At 42.4% G+C, this 20921-nt stretch overlaps 1 protein-coding gene across 10 annotated transcripts in view; it reads left to right on the forward strand.

The window, feature by feature from the left end:
* Positions 1 to 20921, forward strand: part of LOC130295729 (putative N-acetylated-alpha-linked acidic dipeptidase) — a 115703-nt gene that overhangs the window by 51916 nt on the left and 42866 nt on the right. For all 10 annotated transcript variants that reach the window (XR_008848974.1, XM_056546779.1, XM_056546777.1 and 7 more), the window contains 3 exons: positions 3599 to 3681; positions 6679 to 6742; positions 10032 to 10099. Coding sequence is in view for 9 of the 10 variants with exons in the window: in XM_056546779.1 (XP_056402754.1) it covers positions 3599 to 3681; positions 6679 to 6742; positions 10032 to 10099 (215 nt within the window). In the remaining variant the exon portion in view is untranslated. The remainder of the gene's footprint in view (positions 1 to 3598; positions 3682 to 6678; positions 6743 to 10031; positions 10100 to 20921) is intronic.

A 20921-nucleotide genomic window follows, 5' to 3' on the forward strand; every position in this document is an offset into this window, starting at 1 on the left:
TATTGTATGTTGGGGCCATTGTAAGTTGAGGGATCACTGTACATGTATATTCCTCAGCTGAACAGAGATACTTGACATTGTAGTAAATCCTGGCTCCATTCATATCATGTTATCCTAGTTCTCTGCATTATTGGGATTGTAAATGAGCAGCTTTACAATAACAGCAGGTGGTGGTTGCGCTCTTCTTGGAATCTATGGTTAGAATGCTTTCTCCAACCCTCTGATGTCTGGTAATATCTACACAAAGGCAGCGTGGGACAACATGTGTAGGAATATTAGCTCATTTCTGAACAAACCAACATATTAAATTGTGATTTATTGGGAATCTCTTACATCTCACTGTTTGTACATTACTGATCTCTAGTATTGAGGATAGGATGCTAACCATCTCCAATGGAGATCAGACTGGGAAACTTGCTTGGGATATTTGCTACATTAGTTTGCAAGTCATGGAACTTATAGTATTTTGGAGGCAGGTTACTATTTGTCAAAATATTATTACATTTGACCGTAAATATTTGCAAACATCATAGAATCAGTGAGGGGGAGATTCATCAAAACCCGTGCAGAGGAATATTTGCCCTGTTGCCCATCACATCCAATCAGATCGCTTCTTTTATTTTTAACAAGGCCTCTGCAAAATGAAAGAAGCGATCTGATTGGTTGCTATGGGCAACTGGGCAATTTTCCTCTGCACAGGTTTTGATAAATCTCCTCCTATATGTATAAACAATGCAAAACAATGTAGCAATAACATAGCTTTCTAATATTTCCTTCAAGTGTATCAGGACAAGGATACCCAAACCTCTCTAGCTCTTGGGTCACAATGAAAATTAAAAAGGGATAAACTGTTTATCAAAAATACCTTCAAATTACCCACCAGTGGTTTTGGCCAGGGTTGTCATGTTTTAGTAATGCTTCAATAAAAAGCATAGCTTAAAGTTCTAGGGCTTCAATGCAGAATCTGTAAATACTAGAAGTTCCTTTAGGCCCCCTCATCCTCAATCCCTGGGTGCGGCTGTTACCCCTCCACCCCCTATAGCAGGGGTGCTCAACCGGTGTTTCGCTTATCCCTAGGGGTACGCCACCGGTTGTGCGGGGGTACGCAATGCGCTGACAAATATCAGCCATGCATTGGCCAGTATTTGTCAGCACATTGCGGGGAATGGCCACGGCAGCCCCGATTGCTGGGGAGACGTGTGACATCCTCTGAAGGCACGCGGAGGTGCCGCACAGCGCAGGAGGACGTCACCCTTCTGTGCGGCGTCGAACGGAACTCTGGGAGCGGTCCCCAAACAAGCCGGCTAATGTAAAATAAATGTAAAAACTAAGTGTATGGGAGGGAGAGATGTTATATATAAATATATTAGCCCGGGGGATCGGAGGGGGGATGGGTGGGGGTAGAGAAATAATGGCACAAGGGCATTAAGATGGAGGGGGAGAAGGGGATAATGACAAAAGGGGATCACAGGGAGGGGGGAATTATGGCACAGGGGGATTAAGATGGAGGGGAGGGGGTAATTATTATCCCCCCCCCCCCATCTTTATCCCCTTGTGCCATTATTCCCCCTCCCTCTGATCCCTTTTGCAATTATCACTACCCCCCCTCTATCTTTATCCCCTTGTGCCATAATTCCAACCCCTCCCTCTGATCCCCTTGTGCCATTATTCCCCCCCTCCCTCTGATTCCCTTTTGCCATATCAGATAATAATGGCACAAGGGGATTAAGATGGAGGAGGGAATAATGGCAAAAGGGGATCAGAGGGAGGGGGGAATAATGGCACAAGGGGACTAAGTATCGCATTAGTATAAAGGTAAGTACACGTCTTTTGTCCGTGGGTACCCCTCGCGCGTAAGTTCCGTACAAGGTGTACCTGCGGACATACTTTAATCCTTTGGGGGTACAGTCACCAAAAAGATTGAGAACCACTGCCCTATAGCTATGCCCCAATGTAAGAATTTGGTGCTAGTAAAGCATATAAGGGTCTCTGAAGATTCCAGAAGCTCTGCAGACACATGTGGAGCCCGACCAACACATTGCCTCCCATGGCACTGGTGGAGAAACACTGATTTACAGATGTAGCTGTGGCCTCTGACTGTCAGGCAGGTGTGATCCAGCTAGACAAGGGTATTTTAGTGTCAATGCATACATGTATCTTTTCTCACTACAGTTACCTGGCCAGGTGTATGGTGACCTGGAAGGTGAGAAGCCATGCTCTATGTAGCACTACTCACTTACTACATGTTAAGAGAACTTAGTGTACAGCAGCAGAAGTCCACTTTCTGTCCCAACTGCTGTATATTTTCCATAGAGTGCAATGCCAATGATTTAGCGTGCTACATTCCCTGCCATCTCAGGTCATCTGTTTTATTTTATTACTGTACTTGATCTCCAGTTTTTATCTCATAGATTGCTACACTCCATAAGGACAGCAGCATATCTTTATTTCTGAAATAATTCCTTACCTTTTATCTCAATGTGACTTCCCTGTTTTAGCTTCAGCTATCTTCAGCTATCGGCAAAATCATTTTGGCTTACAAAAGTTTATTGGATTAATACAGATCCTAAGTAAATTATTTACAAGACATCTCCAAATGGAAATAATGCTTTAAGATATTCCCATTTTTTGTACTGTATCTTAAAGAGTACCTGTCACCAAATAAAACTTTTAATATACTGTTCCTTGTGTAATTAGCAGACACTTTCCCATTTACTTGCTTTTAAAATTATCCTCATAAATTTGTTTAAAATGTAATATAAAAACGGCCACTAGGTGGCTCTGTTCTGGTCCCTGCCACAATTAATACAGTGAGTTTGGTCTCCTCCCGGCCTGCCAGGAGACCAAACTAAGGAAGTGCTTCTCTGCACTGAGCTTGATTGACAGCTCCACAGAAAGTGAAAGCTCCACAGTTTCTCACAGAAAGCCACACAGACTGACAGCTGAAGGAGAGTCTGACAGACTGAAACACGCACAGAGCCTGAGGTCTTCTATTCATCCCAGCACTGCAACGATGTGAGGGGGCGGAAGTGGTCCCCCAGCAGGCTTCAATGATGTCATTCCTGCTGGGAAACGCCCACTTTCTTCTGCTGGGAAATTGCACTATGTAAGCAAGAATAAAGGTATGATACACAGCTTTTTAAAGCTCTTACGTTTTTTTTAAGGGCTGAAGGGGTGTTAGGAGTAGTTAGGGAACATAGCCTGAGTTAGTTTAGAAAAGTTTATTTGGTGACAGGTACTTTTTAATCATGTGTAATGTTCTCATGCAAAATTGTGTTATTTGTGCCTTTCTTACATCCGATAACAGTTGAGAAAACAAATTATTTTTATATATTCATCATATGTAATGGAAAAAAAAGACCTATTTAAGAGACCACCCCCCTATTCCAGAACAAAGTTTGTGTAATGGATTTTTAGTCCACCATATGTTATTAATAGTGGCCATATAGTGGCCATTGTTTTTAAAAGATCATCCTCAGAGAAGACAACTATTCAATGCAATTTTGGATGGTCTTCTCATAGAGGTTTCTCTGTATAATAATATAGAGTAATCTCTTGTGCTTATATTACATAAAATGTCTGCATTGCTTTTCCACAGGTTGGCGCCCAAGAAGATCAATTCTTTTTTGCAGCTGGGGAGCTGAGGAATTCGGACTCATTGGCTCTACAGAAAGTGTAGAAGTAAGTTTCCTAGACCTTATGTTAATACTTCTACTTGTGTAAAATTCTGCCTCCATGCCCCTTTGCAAAATTAAAAAATGTCCTGTAAGTACTAGTAAATATCATCTTAGTATAAACCTTTATTGTCATAACTGAAGGGGAAGGGGCGTCCCGCAGGAGGAACCCCTCCACTATAAGCCAAAGCACTAAGCAGCTAAGAAATTCTTAGAGATTAAAGGGGTACTCCGGTGAAAACCTTTTTTCTTTTAAATCAACTGGTGCCAGAAAGTTAAACATCTTTGTAAATTACTTCTATTAAAAAATCTTAATCCTTCCAGTACTTATTAGCTGCTGAATGCTACAGAAGAAATTCCTTTCTTTTTGGAACACTGCTGACATCACGAGCACAGTGCTCTCTGCTGACATCTCTGTCCATTTTAGGAACCGTGCATAGCAGATGTATGCTAAGGGCAGCATGGTGGCTCACTGGTTAGCACTGCTGCCTTGCAGTGCTGGGGCCTTGGGTTCAAATCCCACAAGGACAACAATAAATAAAGAGTTATTATTATTATTATAAGGACGTCAGCAAAGAGAACTGTGCTCGTGATGTCATCAGAGAGAATTCCAAAAAGAAAAGAATTTCCTCTGTAGTATTCCACAGCTAAAAAGTACAGGAAGGATTAAGATTGTTTAATAGAAGTAATTTACAAATCTGTTTAACTCTTTGGCACCAGTTGATTTAAAAGAAAAAAGGTTTTCACCGGAGTACCCCTTTAATGGTCCTTCATGTACTCCTAAATTTTCCCTGCAGTAATTTCTGTAGAGGAAATGTATGGTTAGTAAACATTAGTAAAATTTATCAAAATTCATTTCAGGTCTGATTTGGTTTGAGACAAATAAATTGGGTCTAAAGCGCCCATATTGCCCTGAAACACTATGTATGACACTCTGATGCCTCCTAGGACTATGTCCAAGCCCTTTAACACCAAGACAGTGTAAACCTAACAAACCCCAAGTTAAGTCAGGTTAGTAGAGTTAGGATCCCTAATTCTAGCCTAATCCTTGTATTGATTGCTAAAATAGCACACACACTACAGTGATCCCTCAACTTACAATGGCCTTAACATACAATAGTTTCAACATACAATGTTTTTTCCTGGACCATCGTAACTTGAAACCAGACTCAACATACAATGCTACGGACAGTCCAGATCCTGTGAAACATGTCACAACTGGAGGAACTGACCAATCAGAATGGACATTTTACTGGTAAATCACCTGTATTACTGAGGTGCAAGCACTGACTGGCTGCCTGGTAGCGCCCCCTACAGTACAGGGAGGAACTACAAGTTCTGTACTACTCCTTACCTGTGCCAGGGATAGCTGCTCCTTTGGACACCAAGTAAGGGCGGCTCCATTTGGGACACTGTGTGTACTGTATAGGACCCTGAAGAAGCTCCTGTCCTCTACTTAAACCTTTGTTTCCCATGCAGGGTTCCTCCAGCTGTTGCAAAACTACAACTCCCAGCATGCCCGGACAGCCGTTGGCTGTCCGGGCATGCTGGGAGTTGTAGTTTTGCAACAGCTGGAGGCACCCTGGTTGGGAAACACTGACATAGACAGGGATTTACAGCTCCCAGCAGATCTTTCTTTGTTTTATATGTAAGGATTTGCTTTATCTGCATTAGTTATCTGCTTATTTTTCTTTAATCCTTACTTTTTCCTATTTTTTGGATGATATTTTGGGGCTTGAGAACCAATTACCAGGTTTCCATAGAGTTATGGTCTCAACATACAAGGGTTTCAACATACAATGGTCGTCCTGGAACCAATTAATATTGTAACTTGAGGGACCACTGTATTATGATGCAATTTACCTGAGACAAATCCCAAGAGTTTTAGATTCACTGAAATCTGATTCTTTTGGGAATTTCAAAACAAATTTGATTAGTTCTAGTCGGATTCATCTTTAATGGTCAGATATTACTTCCCCCATCAAAAATTTACTGTTGAATGGGAGAGGGGACTTTGAGGGCAAACAAGTAAAAGTCATCAAGTTTATTTAAGATTGAGAAGAGATTGAGTACAAAAGGTGCACAGACATTAAATGGACAGCAGCCATGAGATGGAAGGTTGGTCTTATGATTGTACTTTGGTGAGAAGACTATTAAAGGGGTACTCCGCCCCTAGACATCTTATCCCCTATCCAAAGGATAGGGGATAAGATGTCAGATCGCCGCGGTGCCGCTGCTGGGGAGCCCTGGGATCCCCGCTGCGGCACTGCGCTATCATTACAGCACAGAGCGAGTTCACTCTGCACGTAATGACGGGCAATAGAGGGGCCGGAGCATCGTTACGTCATGGCTCCGCCCCTCGTGACATCACGGTCCGCCCCTTTCAATACAAGTCTATGGGAGGGGGCGCGGCGGTCGTCACGTTCCCTGCCATAGACTTGCATTAAGGGGATGGGCCGTGATGTCATGAGGGGCGGAGCCATGACGTCATGCTGCTCCGTCCCCTGTATCGCCCGTCATTACGCACAGAGCAAACTCGCTCTGTGCTGTATTGATAGCGCAGTGCTGCAGCGGGGATCCCGGGGATCCCCAGCAGCGGCACCGCGGCGATCTGACATCTTATCCCCTATCCTTTGGATAGGGGATAAGATGTCTAGGGGCGGAGTACCCCTTTAAAGGGAACCTGCCATCAGTTTTATGCTGCCAAAACTGCAGGCGGACTAAAACTAGTGCAGGCACCAAGATTCCAGGACATTATGATTTATTCTGAAACAATGGGGTTTTTCAGAGTAATCCTAGTTTAAAAATGCAGCCAAGACCTGGTTAACAACCTTGGGGTGGGACTCGATTGCTGCTCCCTTCCCGGCCAATTTGAGTGACTCTTCTCTCCGTTGCAGTGTATAAGGAGAGAGTAATTCATAGTCTGCTAGGATCGAGCCCTCTACATAATGTAAGCATTTTATGTCAATAAATAGAAATAAAAACATACGGTATCTTCCAACAGGAATTGGGGAAAGTCTTAGGATCTCGGACTGTAGCTTACCTCAATGTGGATTTGGCTGTTTCAGGTAAAGAAGAATAAGCAACATTGATCAACAACTTGTTCTTTTAAGGGTACATTCCCACACGTCGTATTTGCTGCGTATTTGCTGCTGCGTATTTTATTTTCTCTGTTGAAGTCAATGGGTAGGAAAATACGCAGCACCAAATACGCAGCAAATAAGCAGCAAAATACGCCGTGTGGGAACGTACCCTAAAGGAGTTTATCAGATAAAAGAAAAAAAAGTGGCTTTAGAAATGCAGCTACATTTGTCCATAGCCTTTTCTAGTTTTGCAGTTCATCCACAAGCCATCAGTAGAAAGAGTATCTCTTCTGCAGACCACTTTTTCTTCTCTCATACAACTCTATAAAAACACAGATTGGTTATAACAGAGAGACTGGCTGGTTCTAGGTATACATCATACCCCATATACTATTATTGTCTGTCCTATATAGAACACATTAAAGGAGTACTCCGGCACGCGCTTTTTTCCTTTTATCCTGTCCGGGCTGCAAAATAAAAGAAAACATACGTTCTCTTACCAACGAGCCCCCGAAGCTCCGGTACACTCCGGTACAGGTGTTCGGTCCCCGGGCTGTATTCTTCTTACTTCCTGTTAGCCCGGCACATCACACGGAGCTTCAGCCTATCACCGGCCGAGGCGGGACATCGCTGCGGCTGGTGATAGGCTGAAGCTCCGTGTGATGTGCCGGGCTAACAGGAAGTAAGAAGAATACAGCCCGGGGACCGAACACCTGTACCGGAGTGTACCGGAGCACTGGGGGCTCGTTGGCAGGTAAGAGAAAGTGTGTTTTCTTTTATTTTGCAGCCCGGACGGGATAAAAGGAAAAAGGTGCGCGCCGGAGTACTCCTTTAAATGTTTAATGTCCGTTATAACCAAACATAAACCTTAGTATTGTAATTAACTCCTTAATGAAGATTGCTGTATATGTATGGCAGCTGCATTTTTACAAACAATGAAGTGAGCTCAGAAGGACAAATGTGGTGCCGTTTTAGAAGAAATCTAACACTTTTAAGGGGTTAATAGTTACATTTTTCTTTACTTATTTTCTTAATGTGAAAAATGTTACTATTTATTTTATATTAATTATTACTACATTATTTTACTATTAATAGCGATCTTTCAATTGTCATGAGTCATCTGTAAACAGAGAGCTACAGAGCTTCTGGGGGATGGTTAAATGGGTATTCCAGGTAAAAACTTATATATATATATATATCAACTGGCTCCGGAACGTTAAACAGATTTGTAAATGACTTCTATAAAAAAATCTTAATCCTTCCAATAGTTATTAGCGTCTGAAGTTTTCTGTCTAACTGCTCAATGATGATGTCACGTCCCGGGAGCTGTGCATGATGGGAGAATATCCCCATAGGAACTGCACAGCTCCCGGGACGTGACATCATCATTGAGCAGTTAGACAGAAAACAACAACTCAACTTCAGGATTAAGATTTTTTTTTATAGAAGTAATTTACAAATCTGTTTAACTTTCCAGAGCCAGTTGATATATAAAAAAAAGTTTTGGCCTGAAATACCCCTTTAACATATACAGTGATCCCTCAACTTACAATGGCCTCAACATACAATAGTTTCAACATACAATGGTCTTTTCTGGACCATTGTAACTTGAAACCAGACTCAACATACAATGCTACGGACAGTCCAGATCTGTGAAATGTGTCAATACCTGGAAGAACTGGCCAATCAGAATAGGCATTTACTGGTAAAACACCTGCATTACTGAAGTGCATGCACTGACTGGCTGGTAGCGCCCCCTACAGTACAGGGAGGTATTACATGTACATGTTCTGTACTCTTTACCTGTGCCAGGGTTAGCTGCTCGTTTGAACACCAGGTGAGGGCAGCTCCATGATACTGTTTTAGGACATTGGCCCTCATTTACTTAGAAAATCGGATTGTAAGTCTGTCTTGCTTTCTTACCCGACTGCTTTTTTCCCCTGGTATTTATTATTATGTCGCATCCTGTTTGTCGCACGTGGGTTTTGTTGGTTTTGGTTTCCAGCTCCTCTGAGCTGTCGGGAAAAAATCCACAACAATTCAACAAATTCGGGTTGGAAACCTTTATAAATACGTGGGAAAGCTCAGAAATGTCGGGTTACGCCCCTTTTTCGGGTTTGGGAGAATCCACATCGGGTCCGTCGGGAAAAAATGTCGCATCGTGTCGCAGACTGGCGCACGATGTCTGCGACATGGCGCAGACAAAGATGCGACAAAAAAAAACGACAAAAGAGGTCGGGTTTAGAATAGTAAATGAGGGCCATTGTGTATTTTGTAGAAAACCCTGAAGAAGCTCCTGTCCTCTACATAGACCAGCATTTCCCAACCAGGGTGCCTCCAGCCGTTGCAAAACTACAACTCCCAGCATGCCCGGACAGCCGAAGGCTGTCCGGACATGCTGGGAGTTGTAGTTTTGCAACAGCTGGAGACACCCTGGTTGGGAAACACTGACATAGACAGTGATTTACAGCTCCCAGCAGATCTTTCTTACTTTTATATGTAAGGATTTGCTTTATCTATATTAGTCATTTACTTATCTACTTATTTTTCTTTAATCCTCACTTTCTCCTATTTTTGATAACATTTTGGAGGCTTCAGAACCAATTACCAGGTTTCCATAGAGTTATGGTCTCAACATACAATGGTCGTCCAGGAACCAATTAATATTGTAACTTGAGGGACCACTGTAGTGGCTGTGAAAAAAGCTTAAAATCTCTGCATTTGTATATGCAATAGATTTTTTGTAAGACTACCCCTTTAATCTAACGCGTACTAAAAAAACTGAACTAGTTAATGGTACGGTTGGCCTAATGACAGCATGCACTAAAAATGCTCTATGATTTGAAAAAAAAAAAATGCAGTCAATTTGCTATTCTGACTCACGGGATTGTTAAACTACCAGTTTCTAGCTCACGGCAGATGGTAAGTAATGGAGCAAATAGCAGTTAATGTAGGATTTTATAGGCTGAAAAAGACTGGCAGCCTGGCTGCTGCTTACTGGAGAGGTTTAATTCTATACATTGCCCTCATCTATTTTACTATTCTTTCTGGGACCGAAAGTACTTTGTTGAACAATTTTGCCTTTTTTATTTATTTATTTATTTATTTTTTTGCTATGGCTTTTAGAATGGCAGAGATGAAGATAACATTACCTATGCCTGTAACTTCATGCTGCCATAGCGTTATCTTGCTAACATTTAGGTTGTGTTTATCTTTGTCTTATTTGTTCTGGGGAAAACACTTCTTGATTCATGATGAAATCTCTTCCTTACAGGAAATTCCACCCTCCGCGCACTTGCTACTCCCATCCTGCATAAACTCCTGTTTGCATCTGCCAAAAAGGTACATCCATCGGAGCAGTACAATAGCATTCATCCAACGCAGCGTTGTAGGATTTCTTAGTATATCTTCAATCTCTACATTTCTACTATGGCTCATCAAAGCTTTTCATGACAACTTTAAAGGGGTATTCCAGGCAAATATATATATATATATATATATATATATATATATATATATATATATCTCAACTGGCTCCGGAAAGTTAAACAGATTTGTAAATGACTTCTATTAAAAAATCTTACTCCTTCCAATAGTTATTAGCTTCTGAAGTTTTCTGTCTAACTGCTCAATGATAATGTCACGTCCCGGGAGCTGTGCATGATGGGAGAATATCCCTTGCATGATGGGAGAATATCCCCATAGGAACTGCACTGCTCCCGAGACGCGAGTCATCAGACAGCAGTTAGACAGAAAGCAGCAACTCAACTTCAGAAGCTAATAACTATTGGAAGGATTAAGATTTTTTTAATAGAAGTAATTTACAAATCTGTTCAACTTTCCGGAGCCAGTTGATATATAAAAAAAAAAAAGTTTTGGCCTGGAATACCCCTTTAAGTCTCATTTCATTACTGAGGTCAGGTTCACCCAGGATGCCTCATTGTTGGTCTGCAGTAGAGATGAGCGTATTTACAGTAAATTTGATTCGTCACGAACTTCTCGGCTCGGCAGTTGATGACTTATCCTGCGTAAATTAGTTCAGCTTTCAGGTGCTCCGGTGGGCTGGAAAAGGTGGATACAGTCCTAGGAGACTCTCTCCTAGGACTGTATCCACCTTTTCCAGCCCACCGGAGCACCGGAAAGCTGAACTAATTTATGCAGGATAAGTTATCAACTGCCGAGCAGAGAAGTTCGTGACAAATCGAATTTACTGTAAGTTCGCTCATCTCTAGTCTGCAGTAAGCAATGTGGTTGTGATTTTTCGGATAGGACGTGAATGCATCATTCATGCATACATAAATAAATATTCTTGCTGTTCAAATGACTCATCGTTCTAGAAATACAATCATAAAGTCCAAGGGATTGCCAGCCCCCTATGGCCTCCTCAACTGATGAGTTTATTACCAGGTAAATAAGGACAACTGGAGAGTTCCTAATCATCCGTCCACATCATAATTCCCTTCTTTCTGTGAACATATCAGTGACAAAGTAGTACAAACTAATAAGTTATATGGATTACACCAACACAATTATAGTAAACAACAATTGAATGGGCAGCCTACAGAGAAAATATCTTATGAAATGGCGCAAATAGACATACCGTATTTTTCGCCGTATAAGACGCTCTTTTTTCCCCCCAAAACTGGGGGGGAAAAGTTGGTGTGTCTTATACGGCAAATACACATTAAAACCCTGTCATATCACGGTGGTCCCGGCGGCCATCAACGTCCGGGACCCGCGGCTAATACAGGACATCACCGATCGTGGTGATGCCCTGTATTAACCCTTCAAACGCAGCGATCAAAGCTGACCACCGCGTCTGAAGCGAAAGTGAAACTATCCTGGCTGCTCAGTCGGGCGGTTCGGGACTGCCGCGGTGAAATCGCGGTGTCCCGAACAGCTTACAGGACAGCGGGAGGGAACTTAACTGCCTCCTCGATGTCCGATCGATGAATGACTGCTCTGTGCTGGGATCCCGTGCATGACCAGTGCTCTCCTTCCTCGTCATCACGTCGTCGCGCATGCCGTCCCGTCATCCAATAGGAACTGCGTGCGTAGCGACGTGATGGCGGCGACGGAGAGCGAGGATCCCGGGCAGCAGAGATGTTCCTGAGCGACGGGGACACCCCGGGGACGCGGCGACAGCGATGGAGGGCGACATTCAGGGCAGCTGTGACGGGTCCGGAGCGGCGGGGACACACGAGTATTACCTCCTATGCCAGTGGTCTTCAACCTGCGGACCTCCAGATGTTGCAAAACTACAACTCCCGGGATGCCCGGACAGCCAACGGCTGTCCGGGCATCCCGGGAGTTGTAGTTTTGCAACATCTGGAAGTCCGCAGGTTGAAGATCACTATCCTATACTTTACATTGTATTTGGTTCAGAATCTTTTTGTTCTAGATTTTCCTCCTTTACAATTGGGTGCGTCTTATATGCCGAAGCGTCTTATACGGCGAAAAATACGGTACCCAAGGCATTGGAGAGTTGCTATGTAAGAGTGTTGGACGTGGCTCAGCAGTCTTCACGTCTAGCTCATACATACGGTTTCCAGGATAACACCAAACTGCCAGACCACAGGGACAGGAAGTGTTGTCATGGACACACAGTGATACTCACACCATGATAGTTCAATATAGGATTATATACACTAAGGAGGCTCAACCCTCTATATAAAGGGCCGTATATGAAAAAAACCAAACTTTTTAAATGCATTTTGTTATGTTGTGGCCTTGTACTATAAATATGCTTGTTTTCCCCCATCAATCTTCACTCAATACCCTATAATGAAAATGTGAAAATGGAATTTTAGAATTTTTTTTGCAAATGTATTAAAAATGAAAAATTTCACATGGACAAGTATTTATTCCCTTTGCTATGACACTTGAAATTTTGCCCTACAGGCCTCCCATTCCTCTTGTCAGGCAATTGGACATGATTTGTAAAGACACAGTCCTGTCTACATAAAAGGAAACAATGCAAATAAAAGCAAAAACCAAGCCATGAGGTAGAAAGAACTGCCTGTAGATCTCAGGCAGATTTGTTGGGAAGCACAGATCTGGAGTACAGGGAGACTGGTCAGGGTAAAGAGAAAGCTAAATGGAGCAAAGTACAAACAAATTCTTAATAAAAACCTGATCCAGAGTGCTCTAGACCTCAGATTGGGCAAAGATTCACCTAAAACAAGGCAATGACTGTAAGCACACAGCCAAGACAATGCACAAGCGGCTTAGATATACCTCTGTGAATGTCCTTGAGTGGCCCAGGCAGAGCCCTGACTTGAACCCAAGCGCATATCTCTGGGAAAAACTTGAAATGGCTGTACACTGAGGGTCCCCATTATACCTGATGGAACTCAAGAGGATTGAAATTTGAAAATCCCCAAATCAAGGTGTACACAAACATGTAACATTATGACATCATCTCTAAGAAGACTGGAAACTGTAATAGCTCTTAAAAGGAGTAAAGTGTCTAAATACCTGTGTTAATGCAGTATTGTAGTTCATTTTAGTTTTAGTTTTATTAAATTAGCAAGGATTTCTAACATTCTTTTTCCACTTTAAGATCTAGGCACTGGAGGGGACATTTAATGACAGAGTTTAAAAATACATGCAGATTGTGCTTTGGAGCCCAGTGGGCATTGCCCTCAGCTTCTAAAGCCCTGTATGACCCCCTTCAGTCAGTCACTCCCCTGGCCACCTCCTCTACCCCCCCGATTGATAGCCAATAAGCTGTAATGTAATCTGACCATCCCAGACCCTGCACTATCTTTGCACGTTGTCATCTTTTTGAGTTTGTATACTTCTCTATATGCATTTTGCACATGGCACTTTGTATATAGGCATTTAGCATTTGAACTCCATTGTCTGAATGCCCCAAGTGCCAATTGTACCCTACCATTAGCAAACAAATTTGTGCCAGTATATGGATTAATTTAGGAAGCTGTTTAATGTTCTAGCATTACTTTGTATGATATTATAGTGTGATTTGCTTAATTAAGATTTATTATTTTGTTATTCTCTACAAGTAACTCAGTTTTCTCTTTTTTGGTTGTATAGTCTGTATGTTCACAATATAGTGTTGATCATATATACAGGGGCCTCTGTGCTATAAGAAATGTTATAGCCATATCATGCATCCCTTTTCCCGTTTCGGGTTATCTTATGGTGTAAATAGCCGGAGATGACGCATAGATAACACCTTCTAATGTCTTCCTGAGTCAGAATATAGCCGGTCTTACATGCAGTAGAATTTGCAATCCACTATCTTTTCACATCAACATTTTAAAGGCTAAGTGGATTGTGACATATTTATCCATGACACTTCAAATACCAATATCTGGAGTGATGTGGAAAGACAAATATTGTCATTTCATTATGATCAGAGTGCTATAAAAGAAGCATGACTAGTCAGATAATTCATCCATTGTGAGAGGTTACTTTCGTTGCGAATATGAAATATGGATTTGTAGAGCGTCACACATGCTGTAATCTGCAACAAAAGAATTGTAGGAGGAGTACAATGCATGTGTTATTATTCTAAGGTCTACAGTGGTGATGCATTTCAGTAGGACCAGGCATATTACCATATATAATCTTGTGATGAATGCTAAAATGTAATTACTAATATTCTTTCTTTTTTGCGAATATGCAAATATTAGCGAATATTGTCACTTCCAGTCAGAGGACACTGGTCCCTCCATTCTTTTAGGTGAAAGATATAATCGTGCATGCGCACTATGCAAATTTCATTAAAAATTTTCGCCAAAAAAAAAAAAAAAAGAGAACGAACATAGCAAATTTTGCAAACATAGGATGAATATTCATCCATATATTCGCAAAATATTGCAATTTCGAATATGGCCCCCTGTCGCTCATCACTAGTTTTGTGTATTGTGCTTTAAATTTGTGGTGCTATGCTATGGGATTATACTTGAACAGAAAAATTGTATTTGGAACATGTATCCTTTTTGCATAAAAATTTCTGTATGATTCTGGTTTGCTTTCATATGAAAATGTTGGTTTGCAGAGGTACAATATGGCCCTTCTATGGACACTGTATTATAGCTCTACAATCCTAGACCACCATGGATGTTACCATTACTCCTTGTGCCATTCTAGATTACCAGGGATGTTACCATTCATTTTTGTACTGTCCTAGACCCCATAGATGTTACCATAACTGTTTACACTGTTCTAAACCTCCAGGGAATTTACTGTTAATGTTTACACTGTTCTAGACCACAATAGGTGTTACAAGTACAGTAATCTTTACACTGTCCTAGATTACCATAGATGGTTATAATTAATGCTTGCATTGTCCATGACCACCATAGATTTTACCATTACTCCTAGCACTGGAACACCAGGTATATTATCCAAGGAATTCTAAATGTAGCCTACTACAAAAAACTGGAATTAAAAAACTAAAAACGCTGCATAAAAATTATACTTAAAGTGAATAATAAAAGCAATTGACAAAGGCGAGCATTGTAAAGCAGTACTACTAGATTAAAAGCCTATGAGAAGCATGTGGAGAATATAAAAGAGGTTTAATATTTCAGCTTTCAAAGGACAAATTACAGGCGCATTGACCACACAAAAGGCAAACCTATTGAACAAGCCGAGGGTAACAGTCTGGAAAATCATGTGGGTATGTGTCAGGTAGAGAGAAAAGTGCTTGCAAATTGCAGCTTACCAAATGAATTCATCTATAGTTTAACACTAGAGATGAACAAATTTTTTAAAAATTTGATTGGGATGATTCGCCAAATAAAAAAAATGTTTTTTTGATTTGATCCAAATAAAGTCTTGGCGAATTTTTATTAGTGATGTATTTTAATAATGTGTTTAATGATTTGTGTGTTTCACTTTTTTTCTCTATTTCTTTTTACATTTTTAAGGTAGTAATATGATGATGGGAATAGTAGTACCTTTGCTAATAGACAGATCGACCCGGGTGTCACTCCTGACACCCGCTGCGATTGTCCTGTATAATGTATAGATGCGGGCAGTTTTCTAGATAGGACGATCGTCTCGGGTGTCAGGAGTGATACCTGCTGTCCTTAAATACAGGTACTACTGCTCCCAACATGGAGCACACTCTGCTCCATGCTGGGAGCTGTAGTACCTGCATTAATAGACAGATTGCAGCGAGTGTCACTTCTGACACCCGATGTGATCATTCTGTATAATGTATAGATGCGGACGGGCGGACGCTCTTCTCTAGTCCCACTGTAGTTGCCGTAAATATACATATTATTCATATTTCCCGCAGAGAGCTGTGAGTGGCTGGAACCATCTGGCCAATCACAGCTCACTGCGGGAAATATGAATAAGTTATGTGAATTCTATTCACATCACTGGCCGGCTGGAGTATAGTGCAGTGATGCAAGTGCAGGAGAAAGCTGCTACATCTCTGCAATAGATAGGACAATCGCATCAGTGAGACCTGCTGTGATCTGTCTATTAGTTCAGGTACTACAGCTCCCATCATGGAACAGTCTGTTCCATGCTGGGAGTAGTAGTACTACCTTAAAAATGTAAAAAAAAAAAAAATAGAGAAAAACACACATACACACACAAGTGTTTATAAAAAATATATTATTTTTGCATTTAAATGGCCCCTTTCTACATTTTTATTATTGTCTGCTACATTTTTAGGTCCCTCCCCGCCCACATAAATTAATCCCTGTTTCAAAATTAACATTAAAACATTTTTTTTTGTCTTTCAATTTTTGGGAGCAGGCAGGGACCATAAAATTCAGCGCTCAATATTAAAAATGGGGCTAAAAAGTAAAGTGAAAATAAAAAAAATTATAGATTTAGAACGAAAACTAGAAAAAAAAATTATGAAATTCACTCCTCATTAATTTTTAATATTGAGCGCTGAATTTTCTGGTCCCTGCCCCCTCCCGAAAATTGAAAGACAAAAAAAAAAAAAATGTTAATGTTAATTTTTAAACAGGGATCAATTTATGTGGGCTGGCAGGGACCTAAAAATGTAGCCGGAAATAATAAATATGTAGTGTATGTGTGTGTTTCACTTTTTTTTCTTTTTTTAAATATTTTTAAGGTAGTACTACTACTCCCAGAATGGAACACACTGTTCCATGATGGGAGTAGTAGTTTCTGTACTAATAGATCGCCCTGGGTGTCACTCCTGACACCTGATGCGATCGTCCATAATATAGCAGAGATGCGGAGCGGCTCTATACAGCGCTCGCACCTCTGCATTATACTCCAGGCACTATCACTGATTCATATTTTCCACCTAGAGTGAGAATTGGCCAGATGGTGGCAGCCAATCCTCGCTTCCAGCGGGAAATATGAATGGTGAGTGGCCGGCCGGAGTAGAGAGCAAAGATGAGAAGGCAGGAGAAAGCCGCTCCACATCTCAGGGATGAAGTATGATCGCAGCGGGTGTCAGGAGTGACACCCGCTATGATCTTTCCTTAACTGCAGATACTACTGCTCCCAATATGGAGAACACTCTGCTCCATGTTCGGAGCTGTAGTACCTGCAGTTAAGGAAAGATCACAGCGGGTTTCACTCCTGACACCCGCTGTGATCCTCCTGTATAATGTATAGATGCGGCCGGCCGCTCTTCTATGGTCCCCTGCGCTGACTTATATATACAGTTGGCACTAACTGTGAATCAACACAGTATCTAGTTCAAAGACTAGAGGTTCTCCTTTCCAAGAAGCATATTCTGCACTGATAAATGGAAGGACTAAAAAATTTTCTTTATTAGTATTTGTTAAAATATAGTGCACACAAACTCTATCTAAATGGCCGCCATCTCTCTCCTTACAGGTACGAGTACATGCATAAGCCCCCTGCGATCTCCTGTATGGGGCCACGACAGTCCGCAGGAGGGGGCGTGTTGACCACCGAACAAAGCGGCAGCTGACACGCCCCCTCAATACAACTCTATGGCAGAGCCGGAACGCTGCCTTCTGCAATCTCCAGCTCTGCCATAGAGTTGTATTGAGGGGGTGTGTCGGCCGCCCCTTCATGTGATGGTCAACATGCGCTACTTGGCCAGCCAGCCAGGGCCCCGCACAGGAGATCTCGGGCGGCCCCATCGGTCAGACCCCCAGTGATCTGAAACGTATCCCCTATCCTTTGGATAGGGGATACGTTTTTCAACACTGGTTTACCCCTTTAACGAAATCATTCAGCAGGCACCCCGTGCAAACCCCTGTGGGGGACCTGAGACCCCCCCCCCCATGTCAATGTCAATCAATGTAAATTCAGACCGGTGATCTGGGGCGATTCCAGGTCATACAGGTCTCCTGGTGACCCAGAAAATAAGGGGGATCGGGCCTGTCCAAGACATCCACAATCCCCCTGAAGGGATATGAGTGAGGAGGTAGGGGTGCCACCCCTCCTATTGGTCGGTCAGGTAATCCAGGCAGAACGGGGGGAACTGTGATGTGACCAGCAGTCACTTACCGGAGGTGGTGGTCGGCGATTAGGTGCGGCTCCATGGTGCACACTACGGAACTCAGTGAGTTGTTGCCTTGCAAGATCTGGAGGGCTACAGTTCTGAGACCACTATACAGTGGTCTCTAAACTGTAGCCCTCCAGATGTGGCAAAACTACAACTCCCAGCATGACCAGACCGCTGTTTGGGCATGCTGGGATTTGTAGTTTTGCAATATTTGAAGGGCTACCGTTTGTAGATCACTGTGCGTTGGTTTCTAAACCGTGGCCCTCTAAATCTTGCAAAACTACAACTCCCAGCATGCCCAGACAGCAAATGGCTGTCTCACCATGCTGGGAATTGTAGTTGCGTGCCTCCACTTGTTGAATAACTACATCTCCCAGCATGCCCTTCGGCGATCAGTACATGCTGGGAGGAACACTGCAACAGCTGGAGGAACACTGGTTGGAAAATGCAGAGTTAGGTAACAGAACCTAACTCAAGGTTTTCCAACCAGTGTGCCTCGTGCTGTTGCAAAAGCACAACTCCCAGCATGCACGGTCTGTCTGTCACCTACAAACTCCTAGTGGGAAACTCACCGTAAACCCCCACCAGTGCGAATGTACCCTAAAAACACTACACTACCCTACACTAATACACAATAAAGGGTAAAACACTACATGTATACACATGTACACTCCCCCCCCCCCCCCACTAAAAATGAAAAACGTATTGTACGGCAGTGCTTCCAAAATGAAGCCTCCAACTGTTGCAAAACAACAACTCCCAGCATTTCCGGACAGCCACTGACTGTCCAGGCATGCTGGGAGTTTAGCAACAGCTGGAGGCACCCTGTTTGGGAATCACTGGTGTAGAATACCCCTATGTCCACCCCAATGCAATCCCTAATTTAGTCTTCAAATGGGCATGGCGCTCTTTCATTTCGGAGACCTGTCGTATTTAAAGGAAACAGTTTAGGGCCACATATGGGGTATTTCGGTACTCGGGAGCAATTGCGTTACAAATTTTGGGGGTCTTTTTCACCTTTTACCCCTTATGAAAAGGAAAAGTTGGGGTCTACACCAGCCTGTTATTGTAAAAAAAAAAAAAAAAAATCTGTAACACAATTTCTCCTGAGTACGGAAATACCCCATATGTGGGTGTAAAGTGATCTGTGTACGCACGAAAAGGCTTAAGAGTGAGAGCGCACTATGTACATTTGAGACCTAAATTTGTGATTTGCACAGGGGTGGCTGACTTTACATTGGTTCTGACATAAACATAAAAAAATAAACACCCACATGTGAACCCATTTTGGAAACTACACCCCTCACGGAACGTAACAAGGGGTATAGTGAGCCTTAACACCCCACGTATTTTCGTTAAAAGAACATTTTTTTATTTTCACAAGGGAAAATAGGGAAAAAAAGCCCTCCAAAATTTTTAAACCCATTTCTTCTGAGTAAGAACATACCCCATATGTGGTTGTAAAGTGCTCTGCGGGTAAACTACAATGCTCAGAAGAGAAGGAGCGCTTTTGGGCTTTTGGAGAGAAATTATGTCCGGAATTGAAGGCCACGTGTGTTTACAAAGCCCCCATAGTGCCAGAACAGTGGACCCCCCCCCCAACATGTGACCCCATTTTGGAAACTACACTCCTCACGTAATGTAATAAGGGGTGCAGTGAGCATTTACCCCCCACAGGTGTCTGACAGATTTTTGGAACAGTGGTCTGTGAAAATGAAAAATTAAATTTTTCATTTGCACAGCCCACTGTTCCAAAGATCTGTCAAACACCAGTGGGGTGGAAATGCTCACTGCACCCCTTATTAAATTCTGTGAGGGGTGTAGTTTCCAAAATGGGGTCACATGTGGGGGGGGGGGGGGTCCACTGTTCTGGCACCACGGGGGGCTTTGCAAACGCACATGGCCCCCGACTTCCATTCCAAACAAATCCTCTCTCCAAAAGTTCAATGGCGCTCTTCCTCTTCTGGGCATTGTAGTGTCCCAGCAGAGTACTTGATGTCCACACATGGGAACTGTCCAGAGCAGCATATGTTTTCTATGGGGATTTTCACCTACTCTTCTGGACAGTTCTTAAAATGGACAGAGGTGTCAGCAGAGAGCTCTGGGTTCCAAAAAGAAAAGAATGTCCTCTGTAGTATTCAGCAGCTAATAAGTACTGGAAGAATTAAGATTTGTAATAGAAGTCATTTACACATCTGTTTAACTTTCTGGCACCAGTTGATTAAAAAAAAAATAATAATAATGTTTTCCACCAGAGTACCCCTTTAAGGTGAAAATGAGCTTGGTCCTTAAGGGGTTAAGCTGCATCACATATTGCACTTTGTAGAGAGTCCTGTGTTGTTGCTGCTATGCACGGGCACTTTCTTTGTACACCAGCATGCTGATTACCATACGATCTGCTCCTGCAATGACATATAGGGCGCAATACATTATGTGGACTTTGAGTAATAATGACTTATGCACTTTAAGGGGAGCATTGGATTCTCAGCAGTATTACCCCAGCATCGGTGGACATATGGATGTAAGAGAGATACACTCACATATGGTTACGCATGTACCGAGATCTCCTACCATTGTTTGTGAACTGCCTGCACCTTGGAGATATTATGAAGTGTTTACATTTTGGAGACCCTTTTGCTGGGATAGTGCAATTAATACATATCTAACCATACATAGAGCCCTCTACTGCTATCAATGTGAGTGATATCTGTG

The sequence above is a fragment of the Hyla sarda genome, chromosome 11, assembly GCF_029499605.1.
Source record: "Hyla sarda isolate aHylSar1 chromosome 11, aHylSar1.hap1, whole genome shotgun sequence".
Taxonomy (NCBI): Eukaryota; Metazoa; Chordata; class Amphibia; order Anura; family Hylidae; genus Hyla; species Hyla sarda.